The 13931-nt window shown below is 42.8% G+C and overlaps 1 protein-coding gene across 1 annotated transcript; it reads right to left on the bottom strand.

Annotated features, from left to right (window-relative positions):
- Positions 1-10876: 10876 nt before the first annotated feature.
- LOC136502223 (uncharacterized) lies at positions 10877-13931 on the bottom strand. Its single transcript, XM_066497685.1, has one exon. The coding sequence runs from the start codon at positions 13762-13764 to the stop codon at positions 12862-12864; it is 903 nt and encodes a 300-aa protein (XP_066353782.1). The 5' UTR covers positions 13765-13931; the 3' UTR covers positions 10877-12861.

Below are 13931 nucleotides of genomic sequence, written 5' to 3'. Positions count from 1 at the left end.
AAGAGGAGGAGAAAGCAGAGGCCCGGTAGCGGCAGAGAAAGGAGTAATAGAATAAGCACTAGCGAGTAGCGACGCAGTGTCGTTTTGCTCATGCTGCCCACTGGGCACTGGACGCCGTACTGTTAAACCACTTGTTAATTGCCACTCAGTTGCTTTGGCCTTGCTGATTAGCTCATTGATTAATCAGAGCACATCTGGAGCAATGCAGGACTCGCACGCTCGAGCGTGTGGTGTGCCTATGCACGTTTGAACCTTTCTGTTTCCGTTTTTTTACTGGCTCGAGAAAACCATAGCCGCAAGAATTTTTTCAGTAAAATTCCACTTCCACGTGTGGTAAGCATACTTACTGTAATAAACAGCAGGCCCTGTTATTTTTTTTTCAGTAGCACGCGGTTTCTTAGGCAAATCAAATAAACAGTAAAACATATTGGGTTTTGCAAGATCCTGCCCGTTTATTGTGAGGGAAAAAATAAAAAAAAACACTACTTTAACAAATGTCTTTATGGTGGAATATGCTTTGTGTTAACCTGATTTTAGTGCCTATGGAATGATTGTTTTTTCTTTTTGCAGTTTGATGTTTATAATCATTGGATAATCATGGAGACGGCTTGTAGCATTAATTGTACTTTACAACATTTGTGACACTCCAACCAATGTCGGCTCCACCCTTTTGTCTTACTTTTTTATTTTTATTTCCCTCTTTTTCTTTTGATTTTGCTACTAGTACCCTTTTGTTTCTAGTTTTGTGACTTTGAGAGAAAAAGCTGAAAACGGACATTATTTGAACAAATGAACTTTCTTGGCTTTGTGACAGTGCATGTACTTGTACTGTTTTCTGCAACACAAATTCTGTTCCATAAATTCACACACTTGGGACATGTTGATGGAGTAATAATAATAAACTAAAAATAGTATTGTGCGTAAGTGTGCTTTTTGCTGGATTGGGGCCGTTGTCTAGTTGATGGAACACGTCAACTAGAGGACCAGAAGCTTAACCACTGTTAGGCGAGACCAAACTAAATTAAGGCTGCAAAAGCAAGCGCTTAACCACTACGATAGTAGTGCTGTCTATAGCAGAATTATTTGTGCAATAGTGACAGGAGGGGAAACATGTATAATAACACACCTGTGGATGATGAGTGATATGTACTGCTTCTTCGTCCAGTCAAAATAAAAAGGGTGTCTTCTTGACTACGCACAGAAACGATTGGGACAATATTCTGAACGAAGTACAATGTAGGTATATACAGTCTATTCGGCTGGCTGGGCTGGATCGTGGATTATTTACTGCTGACTGATTTGACTGGTTTGGTGTGAGAGAAAAATAATGTTCCAGCTTATAATCCACGATCGTATACGATCGTTTACGGTCTACCGAACATGCTGATAGTTTTCCAAAAGCAAGTGTACATACATATAAATTAAATACTCTGTTGCAATGGTAGACAAGCTTTTTTACGGCTTTCCACTCTTTGATCTTTTGGTTCTGAACTCTTGAAGAATATACAGATGATGGTATAAAATGTATTAGAAATGCTTTCCTACAACACTATATTATTGCTTCGTCGTTTCGTGTAAACGCGTGGAAAATTGCAAGGCAAAATCGTTGCTAGTGGTCAAAGATACGTACCAACAGGGGAAATATGTAGGTTTCTTGTCCACATGATCACAAGCAGCTGCACCGAGAGTTCAGAACGAAATGCTGACCGAGGAGGTGCAGTTCTCCTCAGCAAAGCTTTGGCAAGTCACTAAAGATGACCTAAAGCATTTGTCAAAAAAAAAAAAGGTGACCTAAAGGCTACAGCAGATGTTCAAAGTCTTGGCAACGGGAATTTACTATAGTTAAGTTTGAGCTTTGAATTTTGATGTTATAATCCTCATTCCTAAGGTGTTACAAGCAAACCCTAGTTCTATTTGCCCGCTCAACATTAGTTTCAAAACTTTACTAAAGTGGCAACTAATCACACGTTAATATGGTGTGATCACATAATAAGCTCAACGCAATTGGTTTTCATGAGAGAACGCAGCATCATGTAAGGGTCTGTAAGGGGTTGCTATTATGAATAAGACAATATACGAACAAACTCCACCAAAAGAAAACTAAACAGGGTAATTTTAAAAATAGAGTTTGAGAAAACCTATGACAAGGTTAGATGGCCTTCTTTGTTACAAACACTGTATATGAAAGGTTTTTACCTAAGTGGATCAAATGGGTTGAAATCTTTATAATAACAGGCGGAAGCATATGAATTAATGTGAACCTAAGATTGGTTACCTTTTTTCCAAACAAAGAAAGACCTTCATCACGGGGACCTATCATTTTCTCTTTTGATCAACATTGTCACTGACATGTTAACAATCCTCATTAACAGAGCAAAAGAAGAGCGGTGCCACATCTAGTAAAATGATGGCTTATCAGTTCTGCAATATGATATGATGGCGTAATCGTCTTCATGGAACATGATCTAAAGCTAGCTTGAAACATGAAGTTATTCACCATGTTCGCTGGTTGGTTTCTGGGCTGGTTTGGACTGGTTGGTGCTGGTTTATTGTGAGAGAAAAACACTGTTGGCTGGCTGGTTTGGGCTGCCTGAAACCAACAAGCGAACATGCCGATTACTTCATACTTTTGAGCAAGTATCACGTCTTAAAATATTTTTCATAAATATGAAGTGTACTACTTTGACGAGGCCCAGGAAGTAGAGGACCTATATTGAGTTTTTTGATGTAAATCTAGAGATTTTCCTATGACATAGTTAGGGTTTCAATTTATTTTAGAAAGTTGAGGAACGTGAATTCGCGAAAGGTGGAGGACAATTTTGAGAAGAGGTCAAGCAGATGAAAAGGAAACATCTGCCGATAGGGAGACGTCTAACACTAATAACTCAGTGTTGTGTAGTCTATAATCTTACATGATGTCTTTCTTGCAATCCAAGAGGATTGCTAAAAAAATAGACTAATTTTGTTCTAGATATTTTTTTTTTTGCAAAGTGATAACCAAATAAGGAAGTATTACCTTGCCAAATTAATGGAGCATACTTTGTCAGCTAAAAGAAAAGGAGTGTGTTCGCACACCCACATATTTTTTTAATTCATGACATGGATATTAAAAACACTGCACTTCTTAGTAAATGACTTTTCAAGTTACTTATAACTAGGGATGAAAACGGTACGGATATTTTCCGACCGTATTCGAAACCGAATCCGTTTAGAAGGGTTGAGATCTGTCCGTATCCGAGTCCGGATATCCAACATCTGATACCGTATCCGTATCCGAATACTCAAATCACATATTTATGATGTCGATATCCAATCGTATCCTATCCGACATAGTTGACACTATCCGTATTCGAATCCGAATCCGGACAGAAATATGAAAACAAATGTAATATCGGTGATATCCGTCCGTATCCGATCCGTTTTCATCCCTACTTATAACAATGGGACTTGATGGATATTAAAAACACTGCACATCTCCTATCCACTCGGGAGTTTAAAAGAAAAGAAATTAGTCATCCTGCATCGTGGCCCTCTTCCTTCCCCACCGCATCGCAGGCCGCGCACAACTCGCACCGCCTGCGCGCAACGTCGCGCCGTCGCCTGCAGCCCTGCCGGCCACCAGCGCAAACAGTGCACACCCACTACCTCCTCGCTGCTCTGACCCGGCATCGCACCGCCCTCCCCGCCCACCTGCCGCGCCACCCACGCTTGCTCCCTCGCGCCCCGAACTGCTGGCTCCTTGAACTCGGGGTGAGAGCCGAGTACCGTCGCTACCCTTCTTCCGAGATCCGTCTGTCACCTCCTTGAACTCGATGTGGGCACCATCTTATCCTCTCTTCACCAAGATCCGCTTGCCAGCCTAGCTCTGCTCCTCGCCTCGAGCCACTGCCTCCGGTGAACTCTACATGCGAACGAGCCTCCATTCTCCCGAGCAGCAAGGAGATGCATGTTGCGCTGAAAGCGCATGTTGCAAGCGTATGTTTCAAGTGTTTCATATGTTTCAGAGGTATGTTGCAAGTGTTTCATACGGATGTTGCAAAAGTGGATTGGGATGTTGCATATGTTGCAATGGTTGTACACGTATATTGCAAGCGCATGTTCCCAATTTTCTTCAGTTTTTCAGACGTATGTTGCAAGTGTGTTTATCTGGATGTTGCATAAGTTCCACACATATGTTGTAAGTGTTTTATCTGCTTGATGCATATGTTTGCAATGGTTTTCAAGTGTTTTCAGGTGTTTTTGCAAGTGTTTCAGACGCATATTTCAAGTGTTTCATCTTACTTCTTTTGTATGTTGCAACTGTTGCATGTGCATGTTTCAAAAGTATATCGTGTGGGGAGCGGGAGGGGGCGCGAGCGGTCCCCGTGCGGGCGACGTTCGGGCAGCGGGCCCCCGCATGGGTGCGTGAAACACAGGCACGGGCGGGTGATGTACGAGCAGGCGTGGACCCTGTGTGGACGCGCAAAATGGGGCGCGGAAATGACTGTAGCCATGGGCATCCATCTGGACATCCAAGTGCTAGCAAAACCGTAAATATTTTAGAACAAGTATTTAAGCTCTAAGTCTTTATCTTGGGCTTATTACAAAAGTGGGACTCACATTTATGGAATAGTCTTACGAAGGTAAATCAAAATTTTCTTTGTTTTTGATCCTTCACAATCAAAGAGGTTAGAAGTTAGGTTCATGATTATTTTACCAGCTCGATGTAATTATCCTTTTTTGTTGACCGAACAATGTAGAAAAACTCGACCCGCGGGGTAAGACAACTTCCGAGCATTGTGCTTAAGAAAAAGACATTCTCACGCAGGTCGAGAAAATCACCGAACCTCTGTCCCACCCATATACGACACCACAGCTCCCGTGAAACTGTGCTGGTCTTAGACTTGTGCTTTAGCATGGAACAGACGAGGAGATTTTTTTTAACGCGCAGAGAAACTGTGTCTCCTCCGGCCAACAAATCCACCCCCAGAGGGGGTCGAACTCTGGCCGGCAGAGTACAAAACGCACAGCCAGGCCAACATCGTTAACTAATAAAATCCTTCCTTTATCATTTATAAAAGAAATGGAGGCATATAGTGTGTTATTACCATGGTTGGTTTACGCAGGGTTTATCCCAATTTGTTCCAAAATACCCATTCCTGCCTGTTCGCTTAGCTCGTGGATGCATCTGTTCCATGCGTATCTGGATATTATATATATATGCCATGTTCTCTTGACTTATAAGCCGTATTTTTTCAGCCAAAGAATAATATTTTTTCTCTCAAAATAAATCAGCCAATAATACTTTCAATCATGGCTTATCAGCTAAACGAACAGGGCAATAAACGCCCATCAACGATGAACATTCAAAGATGCTGATACACGCACACGCGTACAGTGTCGGTTGCGAGCTCCAGGCAACGACGACGATGGATTGATTTCCCATTACAGGCCTTGCGTGTTATATGTAGAACATGTCAGCGTGCCAGCTCAATTAATCGAACACTCACGTCATCATCGCTGAAGCAAAGCTTATATTATTAGTAGTAGTAGAGAACCAAAGAGGGTCTGCATGTTGTTGAACATTTGGGTCACGTGGCTCCTCAGCTGATGCTCTGTTCGCTTTGCTGACAAACCATGATTGAAAGTACTATTGACTAATTTGTTGTGAAAGAAAAATATTATTTGTTGGTTAAAAAAGTATGGTTTATAAGCCAAGTGAATTGAGCTAGAATTATCAGCGTTCCTAGCTGACAGGCACCTCCAGCTCAGTCACCAGTACTTTAATGGATCAGTAGTGGACGAATCATCTCTGCATTGCTTTCTTCACATTCAGTGGCATGATGGGCCGAAGCATACTACGTACACTCCTGCGTGTGGCTATGTACTTGACATGCAAATTAGTAACTTGCTAAGTTTGCATGATAATTTGATACACCTGTAGATCTTTTGGTTCTCCTCGTTGGCACACATGCATTTCGTGTATAGATTTCCCAATACACTAATAACACTACCATGATGAAGACAACGATATCACGATTGATTGCAGACGGAGATAGGCCGGGCCAGGCATGGTCTCCGTCTCCGATCCATATCTGAAAGCGATGGATTCTTATCTCGTGTCCCTAGAAATCTTGTCTTAAATTAGTGACTTGGTTTATAATTAAATTAAATTGTGAAAAAAGAATTCCTTTTAAATTCTGCATGCACTATCATTATTTGAGGGGGAAAAAAAAAGAATTCATTGGGATCGATCAAATTTGTAAAGTGCCGCCGGCGGTAGCCATGTGGCCACGTCGATCGATTCTCTCATGCAGGATCGATGAACATCAGACACTTGATGTTCGATCGTAATGTAATTGAAGACCTCTCTTCACATCACATTTCTCGCTTCGGTTCAAGGCCAAGATGAGTCGTTCATCTACCATAATAACCCCTTAATACCTCAGCTCCTGCTTCCACGTCATCATTTATTTGTGTCCGTCCGACCAACTCACGGCTCCATCGTATCCATCGTAGGCCGTAGCCATGTGTTTTTTTTTCTTTCTGTTTTTCCCTTCCAACTACTCTATAGCATGACGGCAATTAAGTGTTCATCCACGATTCGCTCAGGATCGGGATTGCAGCGGTTCCTCAACATCGATGTACATCGAGGCTATGGCCGGCTGCCCTCAACAAAAAAATTTGGTTTCCAGGGGTTTCTTCAGATAACTCTATTGAAATAATTCAGATGTCCTGCAGTCCGGAACGTTTATAGATTGCTTGTTCCACTAAAACACCTTTGCATATAGCACTGGAGAGATATCATTGCTATAAATTGGAAGAATAAAGTGAGGAATGAATGACGAGATATTAAGCTAGGTTGATGAGGTATTATTATGCTAACCATACCTAAAATTAGGGTAACCTAAAAAATATCGCTGATAGAAGGAAAGGAGAGATAGCTTCTCTGCTGACCATGCATTCAGGGCGTACATATTCTATCTGCTGCTAGCTACCATTGTTGATATATATGTTCCGTGCATCATTCTTATACTATTGATGATATATGTTGATTCCATTGTTCTTAGGACACGCAGGAGAATCATATTCCTGTACATGATACATACATGCATATACATCATCCGTACGCATCAGCATGTGTGTCCATCAACTGCTTTATAACACTCATGGATGCCGAATAATGTACTGAGTAATATTGTTACGGAACAAGAAGGAAATTGATGAATGAATATATCTCTATCCAAAATATTGAGGACATATTCATCGACGGGATCAATCTCACTATCGAGATGCTGGAAGAATCTTTTGTAACTATATAGGTCCCGTTCGCTTCGCTGAAAAAATAAGCTGAAACACTGCTCCAGCTGATTTGTTGTGAGAGAAAACACTGGCCCCGTTCGCTTGTCTTAAAAATGGCTTGTTCGGCTTCTTTTTTCAGCCGGAACAGTGTTTTTCTCTCACAACAATTCAGCCGAAACAGTGTTTTTCAGCCAGTTTCAGCCAAGTTTCAGACCAGCGAACGGGGCCACTGTTTCGACTGAAAAAACAAACTGAAAAAGACAATTATAAAAGAAGCGAACAGGGCCATATTTTTCATGTTTAGAAAATGGTCTATCTAAAGGGTAATCATTTCTTTAGCAAAAAAACATTTCAATGTTGCGCACGCACGTGCAAACATCTAACGGACTTGCTAGCGCCCGGACGTCCGATTCGGGCACTAGCATCCGGACGCTGCCTGCACAGGGAGCGAACGAGCGCCTAGCGTGTCGGGCTCACGAGGGAGCACACTAGCAGTGGGCCCGTGCCACCCTGGACGTCGTCCGCGCCGCCGGCCGCTTTCCACGCGTATCCCATGTGCAACACCTGATTTACTTTCGAAACATCCAGTGCAACATACAAAAGAAGATAGATGAAACACTTAAAACAAGCGTACGAAACACTTGCGAGAACGCATGAAAAATATTTGAAAACCATTGCAAACATATGCAACACCCAGATAAAACACTTGCAAATGTACGTACGAAACACCTGAAAACACTTAAAACATATGCTTGCAACATGCATTTATATGCAACATTCAGATATATATTTGCAACATCTAGACAAAACACTTGCAACATTTGTCTGGAATAGATAAATCACTTGGAACATACACTTGAAACATACGTGTATAGCCTTTACAATATGTGCAGAATCCCGATTTACTTTTGCAACATCGATATACAACATTTACAATATACCTCTAAAATGTCTGAAACACTTCAAACATACTACTGCAACATGCACTTTTAGAGTAGTATCTGCTTGCTGCTTGGACGAATGGAGGCCCGTCGACGTGGAGTTCGATGTCGGCGCGGAGCTTAAAGCCACGGAGTGGCGGGGAGGTTGCCGGTGTGGAGCTCGTGACGGCACGGACCTCGGCAGGGGTAAACGGATGGAGTGTGACCGCGAGGAGAGGTGTGAGTCTGGGAGCGAGCTAGCAAGCGCCTAGCGCGTAGGGCTCGCTGTGTGTGGCGCGGGCGGGCAGCAGGGGCACGAGCGGGGGTGGCGTTGGCGAGTGCGGGGTCGGTCCCGTGAGCAGAGCGAGCGGGCGGGGGCGGCATGGGCAAGTGGGAGGGACAGACGCCCTATAAGGAGTGTTTCCGAACATCTAAATTAAAGTAGAGTAAAATAAATGAGTGGTTCGTGAACTTGTTTTAAGATCTTATTTGGGTCACCGAACTCCTAAACATTTCATGTCAGGGGCGGTGTCATCAGGGTCCAAAAGTCTCAAATGTCATGCCACTAGGATCCCCATGACTTGCGTCTTCACCATTGGATCCCACGTGAGGGTAGGGCTGATATGTCGGCCTCGGGCGCTTCGTTTCCATGCTTCTCTTTGCGTGCTTCGCCATTCCGCCATGACTCTACTAGCTAGCATGTACGTGTCATCGATCTGCTTAAAACCCGAAGGGGAGAGAGATGGAAGTAGAGCACGCTACTCTCACGCAGGACACTACGGGACCCCTAGTCAAGGGCTACGACACATGAATCCATCGCGGCGTGGGTTCTGTACGTTTTGATCTGGATCGTACCCTATGACAAATATTAGGACCTAGACAAGTGCGCGACCTAAAAATGGCATTTCGTCGTGAGTTTGATGACATCTCAAGAACAAGTTTGAAGACCTGAAAACACATTTGAAACTGAATGGTACCCTGTGATGCCGACAAGTTCGGTGCAACATTGGACATCTGACGAATGAGGATGAGGTGAGTCGTGCTGCCATCGGATCGATCGTCCTAGGACCAGGTTGGAGCGGAGTCAATGACCGACCATTCTGCGTCGCACGATTCGGCCTTCGGGCTGCGACTGTTTCTTTGTATTGTTTTTTTTTTTGCATTTTTCGTACCAAGCGCAGACTATTTTGAAATACGTCCTTACAAATTGATGAAAGTAACGCTGAACCATATTCTCGTAAGTCAAAAGCTGCGTATAAAAAAAATATGTGTACGTAATAAATATATTGATTCTCTGGAAGGCAAATCAATTGCCCGTTGTATCACGTGGTGTATGCAAGTGGATATTAATCTTAAGAAAGTCAGATATACTTGCTCTCTTATTAATTTTTTTTTTTGCAACCGCTTGTTTACAAACCAAGCACTTTTCTGAAAGATACAAACTAAGCATCTAAATTAAATTCCGATTGTACTGTTATACTTCTTATAATAAATTGCTCAATAGAACAAACCCAACTAGATATATTTAGATATTTTATTAAAAATATTTTACATGAATAGTTATATAAATAATTGTTTGAGTGTGGTACATGGACTGCTTTGTGTTTTGATAATGTGGAATTAAAAAAAGGGGTGACAGAGAGAATACTATTGAATAAATGGTGTGTTCAGGGCGCTACATAAAAAAATATTAATATTGGAATGAAATGACTTGGATACATGTTGAGAATAATACTCCCTCCGTCCCAAAATCAGTGCATATCTTGCACTATGACTATGAGTCAACAAATCCTAAGTTTGATCAAGTATATACATAAAAGCATTAATGTTTATCTATCTACCCTATTAATTCACCAACATTTTCTTTCCCAGATCCACACTAAAAAACGTCTCCCGCTGAGAAGCCATCTCTCCATCCACCCAGAAAAGTATACCTAGAAAAATGACAACTTAGAAACAAACCGTCCAGATTGCTTCTAAACATTCTCTCTCCATGCTCACTCAAATCGGACGGACGGGGTCGCGTGTATCATCCTCCTCGTCCCTTCCTCTCCCACATCCGCGCCTGTAACACCATCGGTGTTACATTGTACAGTTTTGGCTAAAACACTGCTTGAGCATCGTACTTATGTGCAAATGTGTGTAATATAAAGTATAAATCAATGTACGGTACTTGCAACGTTTATCCAAAACAAGAAACAAATCTTTCGTTTCATGTCGCTTTATATCGTTTAGTATTCTAAGCGAATTTTTATCGAATAAAAATGATGTAGCACGTTTATACGAACTCTAATAAAGTTGTAGTACGTACTTCGTAGGCGACGATGAAATATGTGCGGTCGAGGACAAGGATAGCTAGCTAGTACATCCAGTAGGTCGGAATAGGAATTCGACGCGAAACCGTTCGGAGTTATGTCATTTCGCGCAAGTTTAAAAATAGGTCGACGAAGCCACTTTTGGTACTTTTTGTAGAGAGATCGGCTTAAGAAGTGGCGTGGTGTCGCGGCTTAGGTCGATAGCTCTACGTGCCCAATGGAGCCCCTGATGCCCCTCTTGAGCGGATTACTGAAGCTGCTGTATCGGCTGATTTTTCAAGACAGTGGGAGGAGGCCAAAGTAGAGCTTAGTGGTCTATCAGACCAAATTTTGGAACAGATGAATGCGCTTCCTACTGAGCCCTCAGCTCCTTAGACATTTTGTGTAATGAAGTTGTGGTTTCTTGTAATATATACTTGTCTCTATGAATATGATCAAGTTTTGCCCTGCTTTTGAATTTGTCTTTGACTGATATGAGCAGGCTTCGACCTGTCTTTCCTTGTGGCTTGTTCGTGCTTTGCCATAGCTTGTTTTCTCTTGGTGATGTAGTAGAGTTGAAGGAGTTGATTATACTTCTCTTGGGGTAATCAACCGATTTGTATTGTAGATCTGCACCATTCTTGGGGCGGAGTAGTTTCTGAGGGTAAGCTTCTAAGTTGTAATTGTTACCTGTGCCGCTTTTGGGGCGAAGTAGTCGACCATACTGCTCTTGGAGTAAATGGCCGAGTTGTTTTTTGCTGATTGTACCGTTTTTGGGTGAAGTAGTCGCTTGATTGCGCTGTTCTTTGTGTGAAGTAGTCGATCGTACCGCTCTTGGGGTAGGCGACCGGGTTGTTGGAGTGATTGTGCTGTTCCTTGGGCGAAGTAGTCGATCGTACCGCTCTTGGGGTAGGCGACCGAGTTGTTGAAGTGCTTGTACCGCTCCTTGGGCGAAGTAGTCGATCGTACCGATCTTGGGGTAGGCAACCGAGTTGTTAGAGTGCTTGTGTCCCTCCTTGGGCGAAGTAGTGGATCGTACCGCTCTTGGGGTAGGCGACCGAGTTGTTGGAGTGCTTGTGCCCCTCCTTGGGCGTAGTAGTCGATCGTATCGCTCTTGGGGTAGGCGACCGAATTGTTGAAGTGTTTGTGCCGCTTCTTTGGGCAAAGTAGTCGATCGTACCGCTCTTGGGGTAGGCGACTGAGTTGTTTTTGTAGATAGTGCCACTTGTTGGGCGTAGTAAACGATCATACCAGCTCTTGGGGTAAGCGATCGGACCCGTATAGCACGACCGTTTCCGGGTTGGCTGTTTGCAGGGTAAGTAAGCAATCGTACCAGCTCTTGGGGTAAGCGATTGCGCCCGTTTAGCAACAACCGTTTCCAGGTTGAGCTGTTCGTAGGGCTGCCCCTTTTTCCCCAACCTGATTACGGATTGGTTCAGTCTGTTGGACAGGGCTGTCAGTCGTACCATCTCTTTTATGGTAGAGTGACAAATGCTAGCTTGGGTCTCCTTACCCAAGAAGCTATTTGGCCGTTGGCCGTCAGTCAAATCATCTCCATATGGTTGAGTGACAAAATTGCCCATGTAGCGCAACCGTTTCCGGGTTGGCTGTTAACAGGGAAGCCCCTTTTTCCCCAACCTAATTACGGGTTGGTTCTGTCCGTTGGACAGGGCTTAAATCTGAAGTCGTTTTTCTTGGAGAATTTCTTCTTTATTTTTTCTCTTGAAACTTGAGTACAATATGTTGTACTAATTGTAGAATCTTTTGAGTTGGCTGATATGCCAAGTGTTCTTCACAGGTATTTCATCTGGAGTCATCAACTCGTATGTGCCGGGTCCTGTTGCTGTCTTTACGATGAAGGGTCATTCCCATGGACTGAGTAGTTTGTGTCGTCCATCTTTCTTCTGGATTAGTCGTAATACTGAGTCCCCTGGCTTTAGTGATCGGGATTGAGTACTTTTGTCATAATGTCTTTGTAACCCTTACTGATATCTTGCATTTTGGATTATTGCACTATCTCTTATTTCTTCTATTGAATCAATTTCTAACCGCCTTGTTTCTTCGGCTTCGCCTTCTTCATGTTGTTCTATTCTTGGAGATGGCCATATCAAGTCGGCTGGTAATACTGCCTCTGATCCGTAGACCAGAAAGAACGGTGAGTATCCGATGGCTCTGCTGATCTGGGTTCTTAGACCACATACTACTTTTGGTAGTTCGTCGATCCATTTTCCACCATAATCTTTCAAATCTTCATATAATCTTGGTTTTAAGCCTTGTAATATGAGTCCATTTGCTCTTTCGACTTGTCCATTGGCCTGAGGGTGTGCTACTGATGCAAAGTCGATTTCTATCCCACAATCTCTTGCCTAGTATTGGAATTCTCTTGCTGTAAATGGTGAACCAAGATCTGTGATTATTCTGTTGGGCATGCCGAACCTATGCATGATATCTTGTATGAATTCCACTGCCTTTTCTGCACTGTATTTGACCAAAGGTTTGTATTCAATCCACTTTGTAAATTTGTCGATTGCCACAAATATGTACTCGAAGCCTCCTTTTGCTTTTTTGAGTGGTCCGACTTGATCCAGCCCCCAGCATGAGAACGGCCAAGCCAGCGGTATGCATATTAAGTTGTGAGCCGACATATGTGATTGCCTAGCAAACATTTGGCAATTCTTGCTTGTTCTGACGAGCTCTTCTGCATCTTTGAGTGCTGTTGGCCAATAGAACCCGGTTCTGAATGCTTTGCCGACCAGTGTCCTAGAGGCTGCATGATTTCCACAACATCCTGAGTGGATTTCATCCAAGATTTCCTTTCCTTTATCTGTTAGAACACATTTAAGCAGTACTCCTGATGATGCTGCTCTTTTGTATAGTTTGTCTCCCACCAGAACGTAATTTTTGCTTCTTTGTACAACCCGGGTTGCTTCTGTTTTGTCTTCAGGTAGTTTCTTCTCTTTGACAAACTCAATGTATGTTTGTCTCCAATCATTTTGTATGACCATGATTTGTCTTGACTGGTCTGGTTCTTCTGCTTGATCTATTTCTATTGGATCTGTTGTTTCCTTCTCTTTTTCTGTGTTCCCGAGTTGTTTGATGGATGGAGCTGTAAGTTCTTCTACAAATATACCAGGTGGTACTTTTGCTCTATCTGATCCTAATTTGGCTAGCACATCTGCTGCAATGTTGGAATCTCTTAGTACATGATGGATTTCGAGCCCTTGGAAATTTTTCTCCAATTTCCTAACTTCTGCACAGTACGCATCCATATTGTCTTTTGTACAATTCCAATCCTTATTGACTTGATTGATTACTACAGCTGAATCATCGTAGATGAGTAGTCTTTTGATCCCGAGTGAGCTTGCCACTCTTAGACCGTGTATTAATGCTTCATATTCTGCCTCACTGTTAGTTGCCTACCAAAGTATTTGTAGCA

This window comes from Miscanthus floridulus, chromosome 13 (genome assembly GCF_019320115.1).
Source record: "Miscanthus floridulus cultivar M001 chromosome 13, ASM1932011v1, whole genome shotgun sequence".
In the NCBI taxonomy this organism is placed as follows: domain Eukaryota; kingdom Viridiplantae; phylum Streptophyta; class Magnoliopsida; order Poales; family Poaceae; genus Miscanthus; species Miscanthus floridulus.
The sequence above is the reverse complement of the archived record's forward strand: the minus strand, read 5'-3'. Positions and strand labels throughout refer to the sequence as shown.